The 23,256-nt window shown below is 45.7% G+C and overlaps 1 protein-coding gene across 2 annotated transcripts in view; it reads right to left on the minus strand.

The window, feature by feature from the left end:
* Positions 1 to 705: 705 nt before the first annotated feature.
* BCAS1 (brain enriched myelin associated protein 1) overlaps positions 706 to 23,256 on the minus strand; it is a 66,522-nt gene continuing 43,971 nt past the window's right edge. Inside the window, exons 7-10 of one of the 2 annotated variants that reach the window (XM_040460033.1) lie at positions 22,698 to 22,871; positions 14,761 to 14,826; positions 8,758 to 9,021; positions 706 to 1,450 (exon numbers count right to left, since the gene is read on the minus strand). In XM_040460033.1, coding sequence (XP_040315967.1) covers positions 1,376 to 1,450; positions 8,758 to 9,021; positions 14,761 to 14,826; positions 22,698 to 22,871 — 579 coding nt within the window. In that variant the 3' untranslated portion in view covers positions 706 to 1,375. The remainder of the gene's footprint in view (positions 1,451 to 8,757; positions 9,022 to 14,760; positions 14,827 to 22,697; positions 22,872 to 23,256) is intronic. The other variant, XM_040460034.1, reaches the window with a different exon arrangement.

Here is a 23,256-nt window from a genome sequence, read left to right on the forward strand (position 1 = left end):
CTTCCTCTCCCTCCCCGCCCCTGGTCCTCCCTGGGTATGTCACATGCTTCTGAATCCCTATCTCAGGCTCAACTCCAGGCAGCCTGGCCTAAGGCGGGACTTTTATGTAAGTGGGAGTGTGTGCATGCAAATATATGTGTGTACACATTTGCATGTGTACGTGCCCATATACAAGGGGAAAAATCTAGGAGCATCTGCGAAGGAAAACAAAATGGAGGAAGAACACTGATTTCATGCTGTGGAAGATGAAGGTGTCTCCGAGAGGACAAGAGACCTGCTTTAAAAGTTGAAAAGTAAAAGATGCTTTAGATGTAAATGTATTTTTTTTATTAAATCAGAAAAAGAAAGGTACAGTATACATGATATCGATCAATCATATGCTACTTTGAATTACATTTTAATAGACTCATGGTCCTATTTACTCCTCTGTACACGTATTAAAAAAAAAAAAACCTCGGGTATTTGAATAATCTTCTGGAAATTTTTTATTAACTGGGGTTATGGGGACGGTTTTATCGGAGCACATCCTGAAACATTAGGAAATTACAGACAGACTTTGAGATAAGTGTCAGACAGAACAGATGAAGGAAGTCCCTCAGCCATCTGAGAAGCATTAATAATGTAAGATGCGGAGACCAAATCTTTGTTAGGGCTACAGGACGCAGGATTAAAACGGAGACCTCGGTGCCCCCTTGTGTCGCAAAGTAAACTTGCAACTGCATTTATTTTGTGCCTTTTTTTTTTTTTTTTCCCCCTGAAGTTGTAATCCTTGCGCTCATCACTGAGCGCAGCTGTCTTCCCAAATCATTTCAAACCCTCTGCGGTCAATCTTTTCCCTCTCATCAATACCTTTCAAGGACCCTATTCGAAAAGCGACTCGTATTCATTCCTTTTCCATTCCCCACACATTCCATTTCAGGAAGTTGGCAACCTCCCGGCACAGAGCCCATGTTGTCCCTCCTCCAAATGTGAACTTAACCGGATTTTTGTCTCTCCTCTTGGAGCTCAGAAGAGGAGCCTGCATGTACTACAGAACTTAATTCCCTCTGCAACTTACTCACCACTGCCACGCTTCGTAACTTCGCCAGGATGCATTCCTCCGCCCCCTCCGCTCTCTGCTTGGCAACCTTCAACTCTTCTGACCTAACCGGTTAACCTGCTAAACCATCTTTACGGTCATTTACCGGAAAAGATTGGACCCGAGACGTAAATAATACACCTCAATATACAACAGCTCAGGCTTAATTTGTAGGCAGAATTTCATTTGATGGCCACGAGAAGAAGACTATGTACATGGAGTGGGCTGGGGGAGGAAACGGAGTAGGGAGAAGACATCTTGGTGCAGGACAACTTGGTGGGAACTGTAGTAATTTGTTTACTTGGTTTTACCAGCTGGTCCGATGGATACAGGGTCTGTCTGCACTTGGGCGTCCAACATCCGCTTTGGTCCCTGGAGAAAAATAGAAAGAAGTTGCACCCTAATGAAAGGCTGAACCATCAAGGGCAACAACTGCCGTCTATTTAGCGCTTACTCTGTGCCAGGTGTTGAGCTAAACAAATGCACTTTTTTCATGAGTGGTGGAGAAAAGAATGGCCACCAGTCAGATGTTGCAGCGCAATGCCCAGTTATAGTCTTTCTAGCTTTGCGAAATCTTGGAGAAATTACTTAACTCTTTTTTTTTTTCACTTATTTAAGTAATCTCTGTACCCAGTGGGGCTCGAGTTCACCACCTCGAGATCAAGGGTTGTGTTCTCTCCCGCCTAAGCCAGACAGGTTCCCCTTATCTACCTCTGTAAACTCAGCTTCTCCATCTTTAAAATGGGGACGATACAATGTCTCAGAGGGTTGCTCCAAGATAAAGTGAGTTCATTCCTGTGAAGTACTTAGAATACTACCTGCGCTGCGAAGAACGCTTCACAGTTGTGTCTTGCTTTAGTTACCCCATCCGATCACTTGTGAAACATGTTGCCCTGCTTAACTTTTTACGAAACATGATCACCATCTGAAATGATCTTATCATCTATGCCCTGATATCTGTCTCTTCCACCTGAATGGAATAAACTCTGAGTCAAGTATCATTATTACTATTGCTATTATTATTATTATTTTACCTTTTCTGCCCAGTATAATGTATATACAATGAAATCAACCTCTTTGTGTACAGTTCTGTGAGCCTCGACCAACCCAAATAGTCATGTCACCACCACCAAAATCAAGATATAGCGTAGTGCAACCCACTCCCCAGGTCCCCTTTGAGTCTCTTTGGAGTCAACCCCTTGCCCCAACCTCCAGACGCCGGCAACCACTGATCTGTCTCTATCCCTAGAATTTTGCTTTTCCAGGACAGCATATCAACAGAATCAGAGTATATAGCATATACTGTCATATAGCATAATGGATTTGCGATGCATCCATGTTGCTGCATATATAAGGGGTATTTTATTGTTGGTCCTGTTTTACAGTATATGTAGTATAGGCTAGTGATAGTATAATATAGGATAGTATATATATTTCAGTAAAGTGTGTATGTGTGTGTGTGTGTATATATACATATATATATGAGATAGTGTGATATAGCAAAGTATATATAGTTGTACAGTATAGTGTAATATATAGTATAATAAAGTATATATAGTACAGTATATATACATAGTACAAGCTAGTATTATGTAATATAGGATGCCATAATATAGGATGATGTATATTGTATAGTATACATATAATGAAATCTAGTGTATTAAATGTAGCATGGCATATTATAGTATAGCATAGTATAAATAGTATAGTATATATTATATAATACAGATAATATATATAGGGTAATACAATACAATAAATATAGTATGGTATAGTGTATGTAGCACAGTGTAGTATGCAATAGCATATATACTACAGTATAGTATAATATTGGGTAGAATAGTATAATATGCTATTACAAAGCACATTTATATATGTATATAGCCTAGTAATACACATAGTATCATGTCGTATAATGCAGTATAGCGGAGCATACACAGTATAGGATAAGATAGTACAACACACAGTGTAGGACAATAGTGTCATGGTATAGTGAATATAGCATGGCTTAGTAATATAGCATGGCTTAGTATAGTACAACAGATAGGATGTACACAGGGTGCATATATGGTGCGTATACAGTACAACGTACTGCGGCATATGTTGCATAGTGTAATACAGAGTAGTACAGTGGAAAGCATGTTCTGTAGAGTAGAATGCAATGTAGTGCAGTTTACCGCTGGAATCAGATCGCTGGGTTTTGAATTCCAGATCGGCCACTTCCTGGCTGCTTGACTTTGGTCAGGTTGCCTTAACCCCGTGCACCTCAATTTTACCAGCGGAGCTTCGCAGGGAGGCCGTGCAGAGCAGATGTGAGCGTATGTGAAGTGCGGTCGCGCGGTAGGTGCTATAAAAGAGTTACTGTGATTGCTTTTTGTCGCATTCGTTCATTCACGGGACAGCACGTACGGATCACCTACTCTGTGCAATACATCGTGTCCGTCTGGGAAGACGAAGAGGAGAGGCCAACACGGAGTAGTGAAAGTTGGGACTCAAAGCTCGAGGACGGCTCCGTCCCTCTCAGGTTCCTGACCTCTGATCAATCCCTTGTCTGTGAGCCTGTTGTCTCATTCGTGAGGTCACCCTGGTCTTCCCAGCATCCTCTGGAGCTGACCCCATCATCACTGTCATTATCAACTCAAAGGAGAGAGCTCAGGGAGCTCAAGTCACTCGTTTTCCACCAGGAAGTGGTGGACCCGAGCTCTGTGTCCCGTGTGCCCGAGTCCTGAGCTCGTGTCCTGCGCTCTAGGTGGCTCCCAGCCAGTCCGTCTGCCTTGCATCGTGAACACCTAAGTCACAAAGTTGCTGGACACTTGGTGGCATCTCACTCACCTGCATCTTTACAGCCTAGGGAGGGGCTGACTGAAGAAGAATCATAATAATCACCGTAAGAATAAAAATCGCTGTTCCCCCCCTGACAAATTACAACATGCCAGGGATGTTTCTAAGGTTGCCATATCTGATCTCATTTCATTCGGGCTAACTCTGTGACCGAATCGGCCCGTTGATAAGGCACCTGAAACTCAGGAAGGCGACTTGTCCAAGGTCACGCGGCCACTGAGTGGTAGAGCTGGGTGCAAATCCAGGGACGAGCTTCTCGAGGGCTGGACTTAGGCTGGCCCTGGGGAAAATGATCCCTTCTGTCCCCACGTCACCCAGCATGCCCTCCGTTGTGCTGCTGTCTGTCCTGGTTCACACAGGCCTCCCCCCGACACTCAACCTTAGCCTCCAGAGGTCCTATTCCTTCAGGTACTGAGGGTCTTTTTACATTTTTTTATTAGATTTTTTTTAAGTTTATTTATTTTGAGAGAGAGAGAGAGAGAGAGCATGTGCAGAGGAGGGACAGAGAGAGAGGGAGACAGAGAATCCCAAGCGGGATCCGTGCTGTCAGTGCAGAGCCCGGTGTGGGGCTCAAACTCATGAACTGTGAGATCATGACCGGAGCCAAAATCAAGAGTCAGATGCTTAACCAACTGAGCCCCCCCGGGCGCCCCAGTGCTGAGGGTCTTGATGGGCTGAGTCTATCAAACTCAGCTCGCTAAGTGGCTGTCTTGAGCTGAACTTGGCTTGTAAATGGGTTATGACAAACATATTTTCTTCTTTTAGGTTTTAAGTTAAATGCTGACATTTAGAAATTAATGCCTTGGAGCACCTGGGTGGCTCGGTCGGTGGCCCGTCTGACTTTGGCTCAGGTCATGATCTCCTGGTTTGTGAGTTTGAGCCCCACGTCGGACTCTCTGCTCTCAGCACAGAGCCCACCTCAGATCCTCTGTCCACCCCCTCTCTGCCCTTCCCCAACTAGTGTTCTCTCTCGCTCAAAAACTAAGTAAAAAACATTTTAAAAAATAAAAATGAAATGTTTCACATTACAATCCGCACTTTTGTTCTTCTCTCTTGAAAAGAGAGAAGACCTGCCATATTGGACCCATAAACCTGCAAGGCGATAAATGACTGGGACCGAGGGGCGGTGCCCCCTTTTAGATGGGGCACCTGCTTTATCCAGTTGCCACAGACCCCTCCCAGGTCTCTTCGCTCACATACGTTCCCCCTCTGGCCGCCTCAGGCATGGACTTTGGAGATCAGAGCCCCTGGAGGCCACCTTTGTCCTGCCTGGTGTATCAGGACGGTACTTCACAGTTTACAACCAGCCGAACCAAATCCACTGCCACCGGGTCCCTCTCACCAGCCCGGTGAGGGGGGCAGTGATTAGTAACCAGTCTTACAGATGTGCCAACCGGCTCCAAGATGAGCCAGGGCCAGCTTATGTAGCAGCGGACTGGCCACCTGGACTTGGAATCCGGACCTCAGATCACCTGTCGTCCAGGCTCCATCCCGTGCACCACTGCTCTTTCCAAGCCCTGGGCGGAGTAACTGAGCTAATTGTCACAAGCCTCAGTTCAGCCTGTGCCCAGTGGAGACGGGCAACGATGACAGGTAGGGGCCCCTGGGGAACGAAGAGCAGGCCTTGCCTTCTTTCCAATCCCCACCGGACGGCACAGAATCTTCTAGCGCTACATAAAGGTGTCTCAGGGGCTCCCACAGGGGGAGAGATGCGGGGGGGCCACCAGCTCGGGGGTTCTTGAGCCCACTCCCCCTGCAATCGGGGCTCTGTGTTGGTCAAGTAGATGTGTTTCTATGTCCACACGTATGGGTGTGTACACCCACATGCACACGCATGCACACGCGTGAAGGTTCTCGGTTTCTTTGTGAACGAAGTGCCTCTGCTCAAAAACCAAATGCTTGCAAACAGCTGCACCTGCCGAGTTCTAAAGGCTTCCTTCCAGTTCTTTTCAGATGTTGCACGAACTGCTCAGGAGGCTGCTCCCTGTTAGAATTCAGGCAGCTGGAGGAGGTGGAAGGAAGGCGCCCAGCAGAGACCACCTCGCTGGGAGGGCACAGAGCGAGCAGGGATTGGCTGGCGGTGAACTCGGGGAACTGACTGGGGCGGATGGTCTTGGGGAGGGAGAGAGAGAGGTGGCAGCGAACGGAGGGAGAAGGGAACGCAGGGAAAGGAGTCCTGTGGGGGGTTTAAGGTGAGAGCCATGTGGGCTGATGTCCCCGCTTTGGTGGGGGTTGAGCTCCAGTCCACACGGAAGGTCCCATAAAACTTGCCAGGGAGATGAGGGCGTCTACTACAGAACTCCTGCTTTGTGCCAGCTGCTGGATCTGGTAGGGTGTGCGTCTGTGTGTGTATTTACGTTTATTTATTTATTTTGAGAGAGACAGAGTGCACGAGCGGGGGAGGGCCAGAGACAGAGGGAGAGAGAGGATCCCAAGCAGGCTCCCCACAGTCAGCACAGAGCCCAACGCGGGGCTCAAACCCACCAACTGTGAGACCATGACCTGAGCCGAGATCGAGAGTGGGACTGACTGAGCCACCCAGGCGCCCCCCGTAGGGCATATATGCATTTGATTCTCATGGGAACCCTCAAATGGTAGCTGTAATCATCACCTCAGTTTTGCTTAAGGGACACCGGAGGCTCTGAGGGGTTAAGTGATTAGCCCAAGGTCACACAGCTAGGTAGGAAGTGGTAGGTCTAGGACTCGAGTAAGTGAAGCTGCCTGTCTTCACGGCACGGACTCCTCGGCACCGTTCTGTCCTTTCTACTGTCCTACGTGGCACCATTGGCACTTTGGGCTGGACACCTCTTTGTCATGGAGGGCTGTTCTGTGCACTATGGGACATTTAGCAAGGTCCCTGGTCTCTGCCCACAGCATCCCAGTAGCACTGACTCCTAGTTGTGACGAGCAAATCGGTCTCTGACGTTGCCCAGCGTCCCCCACAAATAAAATCGCTGATTCAGAACCATTGGACGAGAGCCATCCTGTCAGGTCCAGGGGTGTCATGGGTAAGGGGATATGCAGAGAACACCCCCATGAGCCTATGACCAAAACAAAGAAAAAAGAAAGAAAAGAAACCCCCCCAAAAAACCAACCAAAACCAACAAGAAAGACTGGGCCCGTGAGCTCAGAACCTTTCTAGAACAGCACCCTCCCCATGCCCTATGCCGCCCTGTGCACTGTGGTTTGGCAGGGAATGGTTCAACCAGAACTCTGGGCAGAAGTAGTAGTCGGTTTGGAAATGTCTAGAGAAGTGCGATTAGGGTTTACACTCCTCTCCAAGGAGCGAGAGCTGAGAATGGAGACAAATTTTCCAGCAAAACCACCCAAAGCACGATCAATCTTTCAGACACCCCCTGCTTTGGTGGTTGGTCTCCTTCACCTCTTAAGAACTGGAGAAGAGCTTTCACTGGAGGCTTGGGGGTGACGGAGGGACTCTGGGCCAAGCTTCTCTTTTCCAAGCAGCCCCAGAGCTTGACTTCGGGCATTGCCTCACATTGAGGTTCTATACACACACTGAGACCAGATGGAAATGTGATGGCATTTATCTTAAGACTTTAAACTTGGGGCCCGAGACGCTGCATTTCTAACAGGCTTCCCACAGATGATATTTGGAGACCAAAGCTGGGCCCAGGGGAACCATCGGACTCTCCAGCTTCCATCTGTCGGAAGTCATCAATACCTACAGATATTCAGGGACCAGGGCAATCAGGAGCGATCAGTTGGTCTCGGGCACGTCCTAGACCATGTCCCTACCCCCAGCTCTATCACGACATGAAGGTTACCCCAGTGAACCCCGGCCCCACGGCTACTCTCAATGTTATTTCCGTGCCCTCCTCTATGGGCTCCAGCCACATTCCCGCGGGGTCTAGGTATGACTCCGCTTGTGGCTTCTGCGAATGGATGCTTGATTACCGCGCTTATCATTCGATTAACGACCCTTAGACTCTCCTTGTTTGCCAGGACTTATATAATAAAACATTTACCGGCGTCGTATTTCACTTCATCTACGCCTTCATCCATTCAACAAACACTTACGGGGTGTCTACTGTGCTCTATCTATCCACCACGCTGCGGAGGACAGCACGTCTGCCCGTGACAGTATGGCCACTGCCCTCCCAAGGCTAACAGTCTCGAGCAGGAGACGGAGAAGAACCGAATAGACACAAATAACCCAAAGGTTGATCGATTATTGAATGTCTGGCCTCTGCTCACCCCTGTGTAGGCCTCTCTGGAAGGAAGGAGCTAATTTTTAGTCGCCTGTGTATCCCCAACACCCAAGATCGGGCTCACAGCAGTTTCCTGGTTTAAACACCTCGGGTCTCCCTTTGGCCACAGACCAACCCTGGTGCTCCTTATCACCTCCCGTGCCTGCCTCCTATGCTCTCTTCCAGCCAGACTGAACTTCACTTCCGTGCTGTCTCTCCAGCACCCCCACGCACCTGCTGTTCCATAAGCAGGAACGCACTGGGCCTTCAGACCTCCCCTTGCCTCCTCCTGCACAGGCTAATTTGAGGCCCCACCTTAGAGCTCACCTCTTCTGAGAAGCCTTCCCCGACACTCCTTTCAACCCCGGGGCAGGGCCACATCCTCATGCTCAGGTTCCCTTCACCTCCTGGCTCTCCCCGCACTCAGTACCCCCGCCCCCATCGATCCACACCCTGCAGGTGGGTGATGTCTGTGTCCACCTCGCGCTGCGTGCCTAGCACAGCGCCTGGCACACAGAAGGTGCTCCGTCAGTATTTGTGGGACCAATGTCCAAGCCAGTCCCTCCTTGAAGGCGGGCACCACACTTCCGGCCCAAGATCCCGGAAAGAAGAGTCGCCCAATCCACCTACCAGGCCCTTAAAGAAGCCGCCGAGGGACTGTCGCCGCTTCTCCGGTCTCTTCTGGGACTTGTCCCCGTTCTGCAGTGAGTTCACCTCCACCACGGCCGGCTCCACACACTGGGCGGGTTCTTTGGCGTCCTGCTTGTTGCTCTTCTGTTTGTCCCCCTCAGCCGCCACCTTCTTGTCTTTGGAGGAACGCTCCTTGCTCTTCTGGCCTGCCCCTGCCGGCTCCGGCTCCGGGGGCATGATGGCCTTCTCCGCGGAGTCCGATGTCTACAGCAAGTTCAAACAAAATGCATATTTAGTAGCTGCAAGACAAGTCTCCATGGCAGGTGAATGAACGTGTCAAAACAGAGATGTTCAAGTGTTGGATGGTGTTTATGTTTTCATGCATCCTGGACGAGGTGGGAAAAAAAAATTAAGAAAAAATGTGGGAATCCTCATTATGGTTCAAGGTCACAGTAGGGGATATTTATTTGTTTACCTAATAATTCACTCACTAATGTATGCTTTCCCAGCCAGTATTCTTTCCTCCCTCTCCTGGGACTACAACTTGCGTTTTCCCTGGGGAACCAGGATTCCCTTTCCTCTCTTTCAGGTCAGACAAACTTATTCCACCCCTGTGGCTGGGGCCTGGCAATATCAGAGCCTTGCACGTGATTGGGCTGCTGTGATTGGTTCAGAATGGCTGAACACAGATTAGAAACTGAGCCAATCTCAGAGCTTTGCTAAATCAATCAAGAGAGAGGTCTGCCCTCTTTCCACTGGGTTTGAAGGGGTAGCTTCCAGGACCAGCACCATCTCTAGGGAAAAAAATCTGCTTGAAAAGGAAGCCAATAGGAAAGCAGAGTTGAGAGATGGAGAGAGAGGGAGGGAGGGAGAAGGAGTCTATAAGCTGAGGGTATCACATATGTCCCTGGATCTAGCTGTTCCTGAAGCCCTTTTGAGCTTAAGAGTGTTTCTTCCACTTACAACTCTTTTCTGGGTGATGCCTATTCTTTTCTTCCTGATTACGTCTATCGTGGTTTCTGGTGTGAAAGTGTGCTTTCACTTATAAAACAGTGGTGAAAGAAGAGGAGTGTTTTATTTTTAGTTTTGAATGTACAGCTTTCATGCTACAGAGACATTTTGCAATCCTGCTTGGTTCCTTATAATTCCGAGGGAGGAAGCTGTAAAATCCAAAATTCTAGCAAATGCTAGGTAAATTACAGATAACAAAATATCTGTGAAGTAGAAGCCTTTTTCCCATAGTCGGGGGCCACACAGATAAAATAAAAACATGCCAGAGGCCTGGGGTAAGAATAATCACACGGAGACTTTACACCCCGTTGGGAAAGCGACATAAGAACTATTTTTCTAGCGTAAGAAAAACACCAGTTCGAGCAACGCCGGCTTTGATGTTGGGGAGAAAACTGGAGTTGGAGGGGATTGTGGCGACTTATCACATGCCCTGTTTAAAGGGGCAATGGCTGTTCCGACCCAGCCAGATGCTCTACAGGATTGTGGCCCTAGTGCTGTGAAATCTTGTATTTTTCACATGGAAACTTGAAAAGGAATTGTTTTAAATGCAAAATATGTCAAGTTTAAGATACTGACTTCAAAGCTTTAAGGGCCCTGGGAATGCAAACTGGTGCAGCCACTCTGGAAAACAGAATGGGGGGTCCTCAAAAAAATTAAAAATAGAACTACCCTACGACCCAGCAATTGCACTACTAGGCATTTATCCTCGGGATACAGGGGTGCCATTTCCAAGGGACACATGAACCCCCATGTTTATAGCAGCAGCATCAACAGTAGCCAAAGTATGGAAAGAGCCCAAATGTCCATTGATGGGTGAATGGACAAAGACGATGTGGGATATATATACAATGGAGTATTACTCGGCCATCAAAAAGAAGGAAATCTTGCCATTGGCAACTATGTGGATGGAACTGGAGGGTATTATGCTAAGTGAAATTAGTCAGAGAAAGACAAAAATCATATGACTTCACTCATATGAGGACTTCAAGAGACAAAACAGATGAACCTAAGGGAAGGGAAACAACACTATAAAAGCAGGGAGGGGGACAAAGCAGAAGAGACTCATAAATATGGAGAACCAACAGAGGGTTCCTGGAGGGGGTGTGGGGGGGATGGGCTCAATGGGTCAGGGGCACTAAGGAATCTACTCCTGAAATCATTGTTGCACTACATGCTAACTAACTTGGATGTAAATTTTAAAAATAAATAAATAATTTAAAAGAAGTTTTAAAGCCCTGCTCACAGAAAACCACAGCCCCAGCACCCCCGGGGGCCGCATGGGACACACGGAATACACGCTCACAACTTATGATTTGTAAAAGTTACGTATTGTCCCCCCGTTAAAAAGTTCTCAGACAAAGTTCCCCCTCAGTATCAAGTGTAGCCCTGAGAAATAAGCAAGAAGAGAGAAGATTGCCCCGTCCCCAAAGGCCCCGTAGGTCGCAGCCCCGTGGAGGGCCGGATTCCTTGGAGAAAGGAAACACCCAGGGCACCCCAAAGATGCTGAGCGATTCCGTCAGACCCCACGTGCCAAAGTCGTAGCAAAAGTCAAGACGCAGATGTCCAAGGGCAACAAAGCCCCGAGAGCAGGTACCCTTGCACAAGGAGACAGAAACGCCCACCGTGATGCTCTTCAGAAAGGCCACAAGCCACTTGCACACCGCGTTGACAGTTTTTGTCGTGTAGAAGGTTTAAGATCCACTTATTGGCTAAGGGCTTAGTGTCTGCAGCCGAAAGCACACGGTGGGCTCTGGGTCCCTTCACACCCTTGCTGGGTGACCTGGAATGAATTGTTGGGTCTCTCAGCTTCCTCATCTGTGGGGCAGTCACAGAAGACATCGTACCTCATGGTGGCCTCATCGTACCTCATGGTGCGTACCCAGGCCGACTGAGAAGAGTCCGTCAACCCAACCCAACGTTGTCCACGGTGATCCTTCCTGACAGATTCTTTCCGTGTGGGTCCGAGAGCCGGGGGCAGACAAGGGACTCAGCAAATGTTTGTTGAATGGAGTGTCTCTGTGCCTCCCCAACCTCGTCTCTAATCCCTTTTACCTCTGTTCCTTCTGCTCCGACCACACGGTCTCCTCTTCTTCCGTGAACAAGCTTATTCTCAAAACGGGGGCCTCACGTTTGCTGTAATTCCTGCTCAGGACGTTTGCGGGGCTTGACGTGACAGCCACTTCTTTCCCGTCAAGTCTCAGCTCAGATGTCACCTCCCTCGGGCGGTGGCCCCTGTTTAGACAATCTACCCCTCTCTTACAAAACACGGCTGTGTTTCCTTCATGCTTGCATTGATCTTGGGGGTTTCTTGGCTCACTTGAGAACATTCCGTCTGCCTCCCTCTGCTGGAAGGGGAGCTCTGGAGAACAACACTCTTCTGTCCTCCATGGCTTTATCCCCAGCACCTCGTCTGACACATAGTAAGTCTCCACCAAAAAGGGTTGAACGGATGGCCGGCAACTTGCCTTCCAGATGTTTCTACACTATTTCCCTCGGCAAATCATTGCGGGGTGGGGAGTGAGAAGTGCCCGCACGTCAATAGCTTTCACGGGACATTGATTTTTTTCAGGAGGGGCACTTTCAGTGGATCAGGTCCATTTACCGCATAATTACGCCACTGCTATTAGGGCTTAAATGTTCTTTTTAATGGCTTAGACACTCACTCCTGGAAATAACAGATGGCTGGTTCCTTACATTCAGAGTAAGCTAAGAATCTAAACTGTGCGATGATTGCTTCGTCATTGAATGTAGATGATTTAAAATCTTTGCTTGGGATTTGACTCTGTCTCAGGATTTATCACACAAATTATTCTCATCTGAATTATCTTGAGTGTATCCTCTTGTAGAACTGAGTGACACTGGCTGGAAGTTGGGGGACAAGGTCATGGGAACATCCCGTTTGATTCAGACCCTGAGGCACACCTCAACTGGGAGTTGCCTTGGGCTCCTTTCCCTAGAATCATCACCCGAGACTTTTCGTAACTCTGAGAGGACAATTCTGAAGGGAACAGAGAGTGTCTATTCCCATCCCCCCAATTAAACAAAGCATTTATCATTCTCTCAACGATCACACATCCGTCTCCTCAAGTCTGCATCCAAGACGATCGGCATAACTGTTTCACGTTCACATTCTAGACAAAAATGTACAATTATGTTTAAAACTTTCATATGGAATAAAGTACATGTATCGTGTTTCCAAGATAGTTAACTCGAGGAGTTTTGGTTCCCAGTGGTCCGGAGAACACGTTTGGGGACAAGCACAGCAGGAAGTTGAAAAAGAAAAACAGAAATAATTTGAATGCAGCAAAAAGCAATATATTCCCTGTTGGAATATATAGGATAATCCAAGTATTATGGTCATGGAAATATAATGAATGGTAGTCACTGCTGTCCATTTGCGTGTGTGATAAGAACAAATACTGTAGGGTGGTAATTTCTTATCAGCGGCATAATAAGTAACAGTAACAAAACAATAGCAACTGCTATGGCTCCCTAGACTGAAGCCCTAACCCCCGGCGTGAAAGTACGTGGAGTAAGAAAGTAATTAAGGTTGGGGCGCCTGGGTGGCGCAGTCGGTTAAGCGTCCGACTTCAGCCAGGTCACGATCTCGCAGTCCGGGAGTTCGAGCCCCGTGTCAGGCTCTGGGCTGATGGCTCGGAGCCTGGAGCCTGTTTCCGATTCTGTGTCTCCCTCTCTCTCTGCCCCTCCCCCCATTCATGCTCTGTCTCTCTCTGTCCCAAAAATAAATAAACGTTGAAAAAAAATTAAAAAAAAAAAAAGAAAGTAATTAAGGTTAACTGGGGTCAGAAGGATGGGGCCCTGATCAATAGGATTAGTGTCCCTATAAAAGCCACCATGTGAGGACATAGTGAGAAGGCAGCTGTCAGAAAGCCAGGAAGGAGCTCTCCTCACCAAGAACCAAACCATTGCTGGCATCCTGATCTTGGATTTTCCAGTCTCCAAAACTGTGAGAAAACAAATTTCCGTTGTTAAACCACTCCATCTATGACAAGGAGTCATAGGCAGCCCGTGCTGATTCGCATGGCCACTAACATTCATCGCGTCCTCCATGCTGGGACTTCCAGGTGCTGTATGTGCACTGACTCATCTAAATATGACAGTGCCGTGAGGCAGCGCTTTTCCTAGCTCCATGATATAGGTGAGGAACCTGAGGCACGGAGACATTTGGTAATTTGTTTTCAGTCACACAGGTAAAAGATAGCAAAGCCAGGGTTCAAACGCAGGCAATCTGAGCCAGCAGCTCTGCTCTTAACCAGTTCTCTGTGTTGCAAAAATTAGTTGAAGAATACTTGTTGAGATTTTCATGGAGGTGTGTTTTTAAGTTAAGAAAAGAGTGCAGGTTATAAAATAGGGTATGGAGCATGCGATGACCCCACTTAAAGAAATGAATATGTGGAGTTATAAACATGTCTTAGCTGTGTTTCTCTAGAGTGGAGGAAATTATGGAAAAACCCACACGATCCCATGTTTCTTCACTTGTTTTTCAAAGAAATAGCTCCTACTATATGCCAGGCACCATGCAGTGCGATGGAAAAATAGAAGAGGCCTCTCCCTTGCTCCAGACACAGAAAGAAAGGGGTAGAGGAGACAGATAACGAATAGACAGATGAGTTTCTACAATGTGTCATAAATTCCACGAAGTAAAAGAACAAGACACAACAATGATGGATGGAAATAGGACATCTCTTTGAGGAGGGGACATTCAGGCCAAGACTTGAAGGATGGGAAGGGGTTTGCTCTGTGGAGAAGAGTTGGAAAAGTAAGTGTTAAACAAGAAATAGCTGAAAACTCTAGCCTGTTCATGCATGTGTCTGTAGAGCCCAAGAGAGTGCCTCATGTACAGCAAGTGCTCAACCTAGAGTCGGTAAATGAGCCGCCTTGTGGTTGAGAATTGCATTGGGAACTAGGCTAGAAAGAAGTAAGAGCATGCAGGCTAACCCCACCACCGAACAGAGTTGACAGGTCACTTACTTGACAGCTGGAGTCTTTCCCATTTATTTCTTCTGAGTGGGTGATCCCTTCATCCCCTTTCACTGACTAAAATAACAAACAGACAACGGCCTTTCAGCTACTACAAGCACAGCAACATGGACAATGCAAGGGGAGTTCTGGAATGGCTGACCTCAGTCATTCATTATTGAGACGCAGAGTCAACTTCTGCACTTGGAAGACCAACTAGACCAACTGAGATGCGTGATTTCCACGTGGCTTCCAACCAGAGTCCAATTACATTCAAGTGTTGGCTTCCCCAAATCACAACAACAACATAAGTCTTAAACCCTGGGGTTAGGGAATTCTGGGATAAATAAATGATGATCAGCGTGCTAATGTTGGAACCAGGAGGTGGCTGAATGTATTGAATGAATGAACAATTAAACCATTGGTAGGCTTTTCTTGGTAACACATAGGTGGTGATGTTTCCTTGTGTTTTTTCCTCTAGCAGAGACATGGGGCATGTGGAACACCCTCTTTTCCATTTTAGTGACCCCTGTGGCCTGTGGCATCAGTGACAGAGCTGGATGGGCTGAATTCATAGGTTTGGCTCCTTAAAACAGACTCCCAGCGAAAGGCTCTAAAAGCACGTTCCTGGGACCACAGCTTTCAGCATCACTTGGGAGTTTGTTAGACGTACCAATTCTTGAGAACCACTCCAGATCTACAGAGTCAGAAACTCTCAGGGCTGGGGCCGAGCCACCTGTACTTGACAAGCCCTTCAGGTGAGACACGTCTCAGTGTGAGCATCACTGCTTTCAGCTAACTGGTATAGACAAACGCCGACCAATACTGGGGACTGCAGATTCAACTATGGACTCCGTGATGCTCTGTGCCAGATGCCCGATGCCCGATAAAGCACCTAAGAAATCCGGTAATGAACTGCTCCGCTCTTATCAACAATTTTGACTCAGGTTTCATTCCCACATTAAACCACTAAGTCATCGCTAATCATCTCCTCCTCCCCTGCTGGAGGGAGGGGGTGTAGGAAACAGGTTAAGCAATGGGGGGCAAACAGGAAGACTTCGGATCCCACTGTTACTATCTTCGCTGTTCTGCCAGCAGATGGCAAGGATCCATAACACCTGCATCAGAGAACAGTTAACAACATCAAAGGCACTCAAATAATTTTTTGATCGATTAATATTATATGCCTCTGTCATCTGGGGTACGGTAGTCCTATTAGTAAAGATAATAAAAATTGTTATTTATGAAAGCTAACTTTTCCTGGAGTGCTTACTAAGGGTTAGGCGCTCCAGTGAGGCAGTAACCCACACTGGTTCATTTATTCATCATGCAGAGCCTCAAGATAGAGGAATAGTGTTCTTTTCCTCATTTTACAGTCAAGAAAATGGAAGCTCAGAGAAACTAGCATGGGTCATGGAACTAGCATGTTAGGGAGTCGGGATGTGACTCCGGGCAATCACTCTATTCCACCCTCTTAACTGCCTCCCCTATAAGGCAGGAGATACCATTCAATGAACCCATATGTATCGAGCATCCACTATGAAGCTCCCCAATTTAGAATAATGGTAGGAGCTTGGATAAGATGCAGGTTGACGAGTCTCCAATAGGGAGGTCTGTGGGACGTGCTCACCCTCAGAGGTCAATCATGCTCATCTTTAAATATTACTTGGTACTGCTCTGATTCAGTAGTCTCCACTAGGACCATCAGTGGTTTCACACAGAATGGGAATTTCCATGTCCTTTCCTACCTCAGAAACAACCTTTACAGAGCTTGGCATAGCATAGAACCTTGATGCATGCTTTTTAATTGGTTAGGAATGGAAGCGATCTTTCTTCAGCCTGAACCCCTGGGATCTGGAAGTTCCAGATACTTTTCTTAGGGACATTACCTCATGGGCTTCACCAAGGTGTTCAACCCAAAGGCAAAGAAAGATCTGTTTGTCCTCTACATAAACTTTAGATCCTTGTAGATGGAAAGTGGGGTTTTTTTTCTTCCTCGAGTCTTTTCCATTGCTCTACAAGGGCCAGTTTTGCTTGAGAACATGTAGAAAAAGAAATAGAGTCTCTTGCTTACAGTTTCTCTCCCTATAAACAGTTCAGTCGGCCTCCTCGCCCCATCCAAAGGTTTTACCGCTTTGGGATTTCCTTTGCCTCCAGAATTCAGGCCGTCATTAGGAGCCCTTCCTGCCCAAACACGTTCCCTGGCGTCCTTTGAAATATGGAGTCACAAACTCATTAGTTGGTCAGGTAATTCTGAATGGCAAAAACAGGCAGCCAAACACACAGAGTGGCTTTTTAAGCTAAACCTGAATGGACATTGGGAGGCACAGCCCTGGTGCCACCTTTCCTCCCTGAGAGAGACTCGTAACTTCTCTCCAGTGGCTTCAATTTGGTATCTGGTAGGTCCCCTGCCAGCTTAAGGTTTTGATCTGTTTCCTTTCCATCCCTTTCCTTGCTAACCTTTGGAGGAGAAATTGGATTGAATCAGGAAGCTTTCTTGGCAGCGGTGGGTCTAGGCAAGCGTCCTGAAAACAGCCCCTCAGGCTGTCAGGGAGATCGTGGCAAAGAAGTTCAGTTTCTTAAAAAAAAAAAAAAAAAAAAAAAAGAAGGGAATACCTCAAGCTTTTCTATGGTTTTTCTGTTTTCTCTCATTTTGAGGCAGATAAAGCTGTATTAATCAAAGGTGACCCTATGGTGAGTTTAGACTAAGGGTCTTATTCAGTCCATTTGAGGTACTTTCAATAACAGCAGTTAAGAACAATTTCCTTCCTCCCTCCCTTCCTTCATTTTCTTTCTATCGCTCTTCTTTCCTCTTTGCTGAGTCCTCTTTCAGAGACCAATTCAAATAGTTCACTTTGGGCTTTGTAGTCCAAAGACCACAGCCACAGACGCTCATTTTCTCCAGCTGTCAAAAATAGAGCTACTGTTGAAAGGAACCCCACATTTTTTCAGGGACTATCTATCTAATACTTTAAAGAACAGTTTGAAGACCACCAAGTAATTTCGGATATTTTCTAGTTCAGTACCGAGCAACTTTCTTCCAGAGCTTTATTTTTATTCATGAGAGCCAAAGTACAGCACCTTAGGGCATCCAGCCTGTGGTGTTGAGATGGAATCTGGTTGTGACATCCAAGCTTTGCATAGTAATAAAGTCATTTTTATTTCTTTCACCGTGTCACGCATTCCTATAGCTTGATACTCTAAGGAACATTTGAGGCATCTCCAACATATATTACTTAGTCAAAATTCTAGTGGAAATGTTTGGTGGTCACTTCACATTTTTTTTGAAAGGAACACAAGTGTATTTTGATGGATCTCTAATCCCACTGAAGTTGACATTTAAAAGAATTGGGAAGATGGGGCGCCTGAGTGGCTTAGTTGATTAAGCGTCTGACTCTTGACTTCAGTTCAGGTCATGATCTCACCATTCATGAGTTCGAGCCCCACATCAGCTCTTCACTGACAGTATGGAGCCTGCTTGGGCTTCTCTGTCTTCCTCTCTCTCTCTGCCCCTCCCCCATTCATGATTGATCTCTCTCTCGCAATCTCTCTCTCTCTCTCTCTCTCAAAAAAAACAAAAAACAAAAAACAAATAAACATTAAAAAAAAAAGAATTGGGCAGATATTTTAATTTAGTGTGAGTCTATCAGCAAGATTGTTTACTAGCTCTGCTTCATTGGAACAAATCTAAGGAACTACACCGGCTAGAAATATCCAGAATCAACAAAGGCTCTGCGTCCAACCTTTGTGTTTTATCAAGATGCTCACTTGAAACGGAATTGGACAATCAGACATAATTACACGGCCAAGGTAAATTCTCATTCTAATGACAAATATATTCAGAAAACGTACATCCGAGCTTTATGCAAATCATGTATCAATTCTCCCCTCTCTTGCCTTGTTGTAATTTCAGATAAGCCCAGCACAGAAAGATGTTTCCACAGGAAACACTACTAGGAGAATCACAAAAACGGGGCAATGGTTGTTCTACCTCCTTTTACTCTCACAGCAAATCATTTTCCAGGAGCACAGGAAGCCACAATAACATGAGTATAAGAGTAAGCTTTAGAATGAACAAAAACCTGAGTTTGAATTCTGGCTCTGCCATTTACCGGCTCTGTGACCCTGACCAGATCACTTAAAACACTCTGAGTCCTCATGCCTTTCTGAGCACAGAGGGCCGGGATGTGTTGCACAGAGTTTTTACATCAATGAATGAGATAACACAAGCAATGTGCTAGCATAGTGCCGGCCATGCTGCCTGCACGTGATACATAAACAGCAGCCATTCTTATTAATTATTATTATTAACCGAGAGTGCCAAATGGCCACAGAATCCCCTTTAAGGGTAGGAAGGAATGCCAGCTGCTGTGGAGACAGGAATTGCCCACACAAATGCTACTTTCAGAACCTTTTCCTGAAGAGAAACTCCGTGTTCATAGTTCAATACTCAGGGAAGAATCTGAGATCAAGAACTTTAGCTAGGAGACTGCTGTTTTTGGTTTTTGTTTTTGTTTTGTTTTACAATTACCATCACGAACCATCCCCTTTTTCCTCCAGAGGGTACATTTCAACAGGCTTTACTAGATTTATAGATTGAATGTAAGCCACAAAAGACCATTATTGCGTGGCTGTCTCCCCCTTCGGTCTTACATTTGCCCAATATTAAGGCTCATAGTCTTTCTCTGCACCTGAGAACATTATTCCAACAAAGAGCTTCTTACAAAACTAATGGTCTAAAGAAAGAGGCAGGAGGAGGATTAAATGAAACAGCGTGTGATAATGGTTTGGAGGAGGAAAAGCACTTTTCCAGGACAGGGTGTTATTAATATTGACAAATTATAAATCTCTATCTCTGTATTTCTATCTACCACCTTTACGGTTTCATCTGCCTATGTGGTTTGCGGGCGCATGAATATAGTTCTCCACCCACTCACTTTATAAAAATACATTGTCACTTCAAATACCCAATCTCTTGACGTACAGTTGAGTTAATACATATAAGGATCTTGTCCTATGTAGGGCACGACAGATGTCTTAGCTATTTCTTGCAAGTATTTTGAAAATCTGTAGGAGCCCATTGGATTTTCGTGAAGTGGCATATATCTACATGCGTCAAATGCAGTGCAAGGACTTTATGTGACTCTATTTATTTTCCCTGAAGTATACTTATTTGAAAAATGATATTCTCTTCATTTCTATTTTTACGAGAGGTTAATTTCCGGAAAGAAAAACATCTCTTAGAAGTGAACTGGGCAACGCGCTTAGTTTAAAAGAAATATGCAACCATGAGTCACATTGCCATGGGGCAGCAAATCAGTTTGACACATTCGCTTATTTGGCTCAAAAAATAAAAAATAAAAAGCTCAGTGATGAGTCGGATGTTGTCTCTGTTTTCAAGTCCTTACAGCAGGGTTTGGTTTGGATTTACTGCATAAGTCCACACTTCAGATTAGTTTGGAAGTCATGAAACGTTAGCTAAAAGTGTTTCCTGAAAACGATTGCTGAAGCCAACAGCCAAGATTGCATGCCGTGGGGATAATAACACAGAGGCATAAAGGTAAGTGTACAAGGATGTTCATGCAGGTCCGCAAAGCACCTAGATCGTGTGTGTGAGACACATGGTGTGTGCTCACTGCCTATGGCCTAGGATTAAAATAAACACCCGTTTTCCTTATTAGGCCTTATTCTCTATGAGGACAGGGGCCACGTCTATTTATGGTCACTGTTGTATCCCGGTGTCTAGAATGTAGGGGGTACTCAACAATTATTTGCTGAATAAATACATAAATGAAGTCCCACAAGTGGGAAACAAATCAAATGTCCATCAAGAGAGCAATGGTTAATCTGAGTACGATAAATCTAGACGATGGGATTCAGTGGAGTTGCTGTAAAGAACGAGGTGGCTTTACATTGGGGATGCAACCCCAAATACCCCCAGGGACAGGGACAGTGACATAAATGAGAGAGCTGGGCGGGGTGTGACAAGAGGAAGTGACGGGGATGTGGTGAGCTGGAAAGCCATGTCTTCTGTGTATTTGAATTATTCACAATGATAATATATTGTTATAAGGAAAACAAAGCAGACTGCAAGACAAAAATCATTAGGATATCTGGAATTTTTAGGAAGAATCCCCCAAATCATGGAAGGTTTGGAGTTCAAACATTAATAGAAGGGAAGAATGTTCAGGCTTCCAGACATAACTCTTTCTAGGCACGGTAGATACTAAGAACAATGGATGTTATAAGACCTGATGCTATGAATCCACTGAGGGTTGCTGGGGAAAAATGTGTCTTCCTCTACTCCTATCCCTGACCTAGGGAGAATTAATTAGAAAGGATTCTTTTGTTTCTAGTTTGTTCCCCTAACAGTTCAGAGGTACCCAGGTTGTATTGCTAGAAAATATCCCCGAGAAACCTCTAAAGGATAGCTCTGGAGGATGAATTTAAGTAATGTGAGACCTCATTAGAATTTAAGGATTTGTTTCGAACGGATGTAGTGAGTGGTTTAGATGTCTTTCATGCCTTATTTGGAATCTCTTGCATTTTCTTGTCTTTTAAGTAAAGAAGTCTCAGGGCGGTTATTTGGAAGAGAAAATCATGCTCTTTGCTATCGGGGAGGCGGGGGAGGGTATCTCTCAACTCCATCCAGAAATGGGAAAGTTGGATCGTTCTCAATGTTATGATGAGCTATTTGGGGATCCCATTTGTAATGTAGATGGGTTGCCAGAAACAGGCCAAATGTTCTTTTCTTTCCTGACATAGCATAAAAATTGGTTGAAAAATCTCAGATCTTGATCCCCATTTTTAGCGCCAAATTGCAGAGTAAATGACGAGGAATGTACATGGAGTCCCAGCCATACAGGCTGATTGCTACTTACTGTATACTTCCTACTCTCTGAGAATCCACTGATAAGAGAAAATGAATCCTGTCAACAATTTCTAGCAGGGTTCTCCTTAATATGCCTCAGCTCCCATTGGCATGTGTTTTGTGTTGTGCTGTGTGGTGCTGTGTTGTGTTGTGTCGTGTTGTGGACCAGAAAGGATTTCTTAACAGGCTGAGCCTGTGAAACCAGAGAGTTGCTTTCTCAAAGGATTAAACTCCCAAAGACTCCTGAAAATAACGGCACACTATAATGAAATTCTTGTTTTTCATTAAAAGAGAATTAAACCAATGACCTTTTACATGGGTTTTTGTTTTTTGTCTTCCAACCAAGTTGGGTTTTGTTGCATTATATTATTTAAGTTCTTGGATGTTTAGTTATTTCATGTACATGACACTTCATAGACACCAAAACACGTCTGCCCACATTCTTTCCATTTTATACAAGCTAAAAGCACGGAACAAGTTGTACGTGCTCGCTATTAGAAATTATGTTGCCACTTTACAACTGGAACTATTTATAAATCGGCTTTGTCCACATTTGTGTGACTCACATGTCACTTTCAGAATTTTTCTAACGTCAACATGTAACTTGGCCTATTTATTACCTGGTCCTCTAAACAATGCCTTATGTTCTTTATGTAAATATATGGATTTTCAAAGGAAACAGCATGTCATTACCATAATGAGAAAAATAATATCATTTGCCATACACAGAAGGAGACTTTAAAAATAAATTAAATTAAAAGTGAACAATAATGCTGACTTCCAGGTAGGTGCGGTTGGCTACCACAGCTCAGGACCCAAGGCCAGCTCTGTCTTTGTTAAAGAGGGAGTTGGCAGGAGTTAAGGAAAGATTAAGGAATATTAGCAATAAACTGAGACTTTCTCTGTGATGGAGTCAGAGGGATGAAAGGGAATTTTCTCACTGCACACTTCAGATTCCACTTATATCCCGTCTACACCACCCACAGTTATGTCTCACCCCACCTACGATGCGGGTCCTTCGCTCTCGGAAGCTGATCTGGGTATTTCAGGTTTCCTGTGCTGGAAGCAGGTGGCTTACCATTTGTCTGAGAAACGCCATCAGGGAGGTTCTTGGTGGTCTGGGGTCTTCTCTTTTGAGTTTTACTTCTGTGGGTTCAGGTGTGGTATCTCCTTCCTCGTTGAGATCCACTGTTTGTAAGGCTGATTCTACTTCCTCGGACTTTACAACCTCTACTGGTGATTCACACACCACCTGGATTATTTTGCCAGGTAATAAGACAGTGAATAAAAAGACATTCCCCAAAAGAGGCTTGAGAAAGTGGGGTCCTGGTCACCCCTTCTTCACAGAGTAGCTACAGGTTTGAGCTAACGATCATTTCTACGCAGGCACATCTTCCAGAAGTAATGCTCATGTCATATAGTGGGCTTTCTTTTTCTTTTATGTTTATTTATTTTGAGAGAGAGAGAGAGAGAGAGAGGGAATGCCAGCAGGGGAAGGACAGAGAGAGAGAGAAGGAGAGAGAGAATCAAGCAGGCTCCTCCTTGCTGATCGCACAGAGCCAGACTCGGGCTCGATCTCATGAACCATGAGATCATGGCCTGAGCCGAAATCAAGAGTCAGATGTTTCATGTACTGA

This window comes from Herpailurus yagouaroundi, unplaced genomic scaffold (assembly GCF_014898765.1).
Source record: "Herpailurus yagouaroundi ecotype Mexico unplaced genomic scaffold, PumYag 246, whole genome shotgun sequence".
Lineage (NCBI taxonomy): Eukaryota > Metazoa > Chordata > Mammalia > Carnivora > Felidae > Herpailurus > Herpailurus yagouaroundi.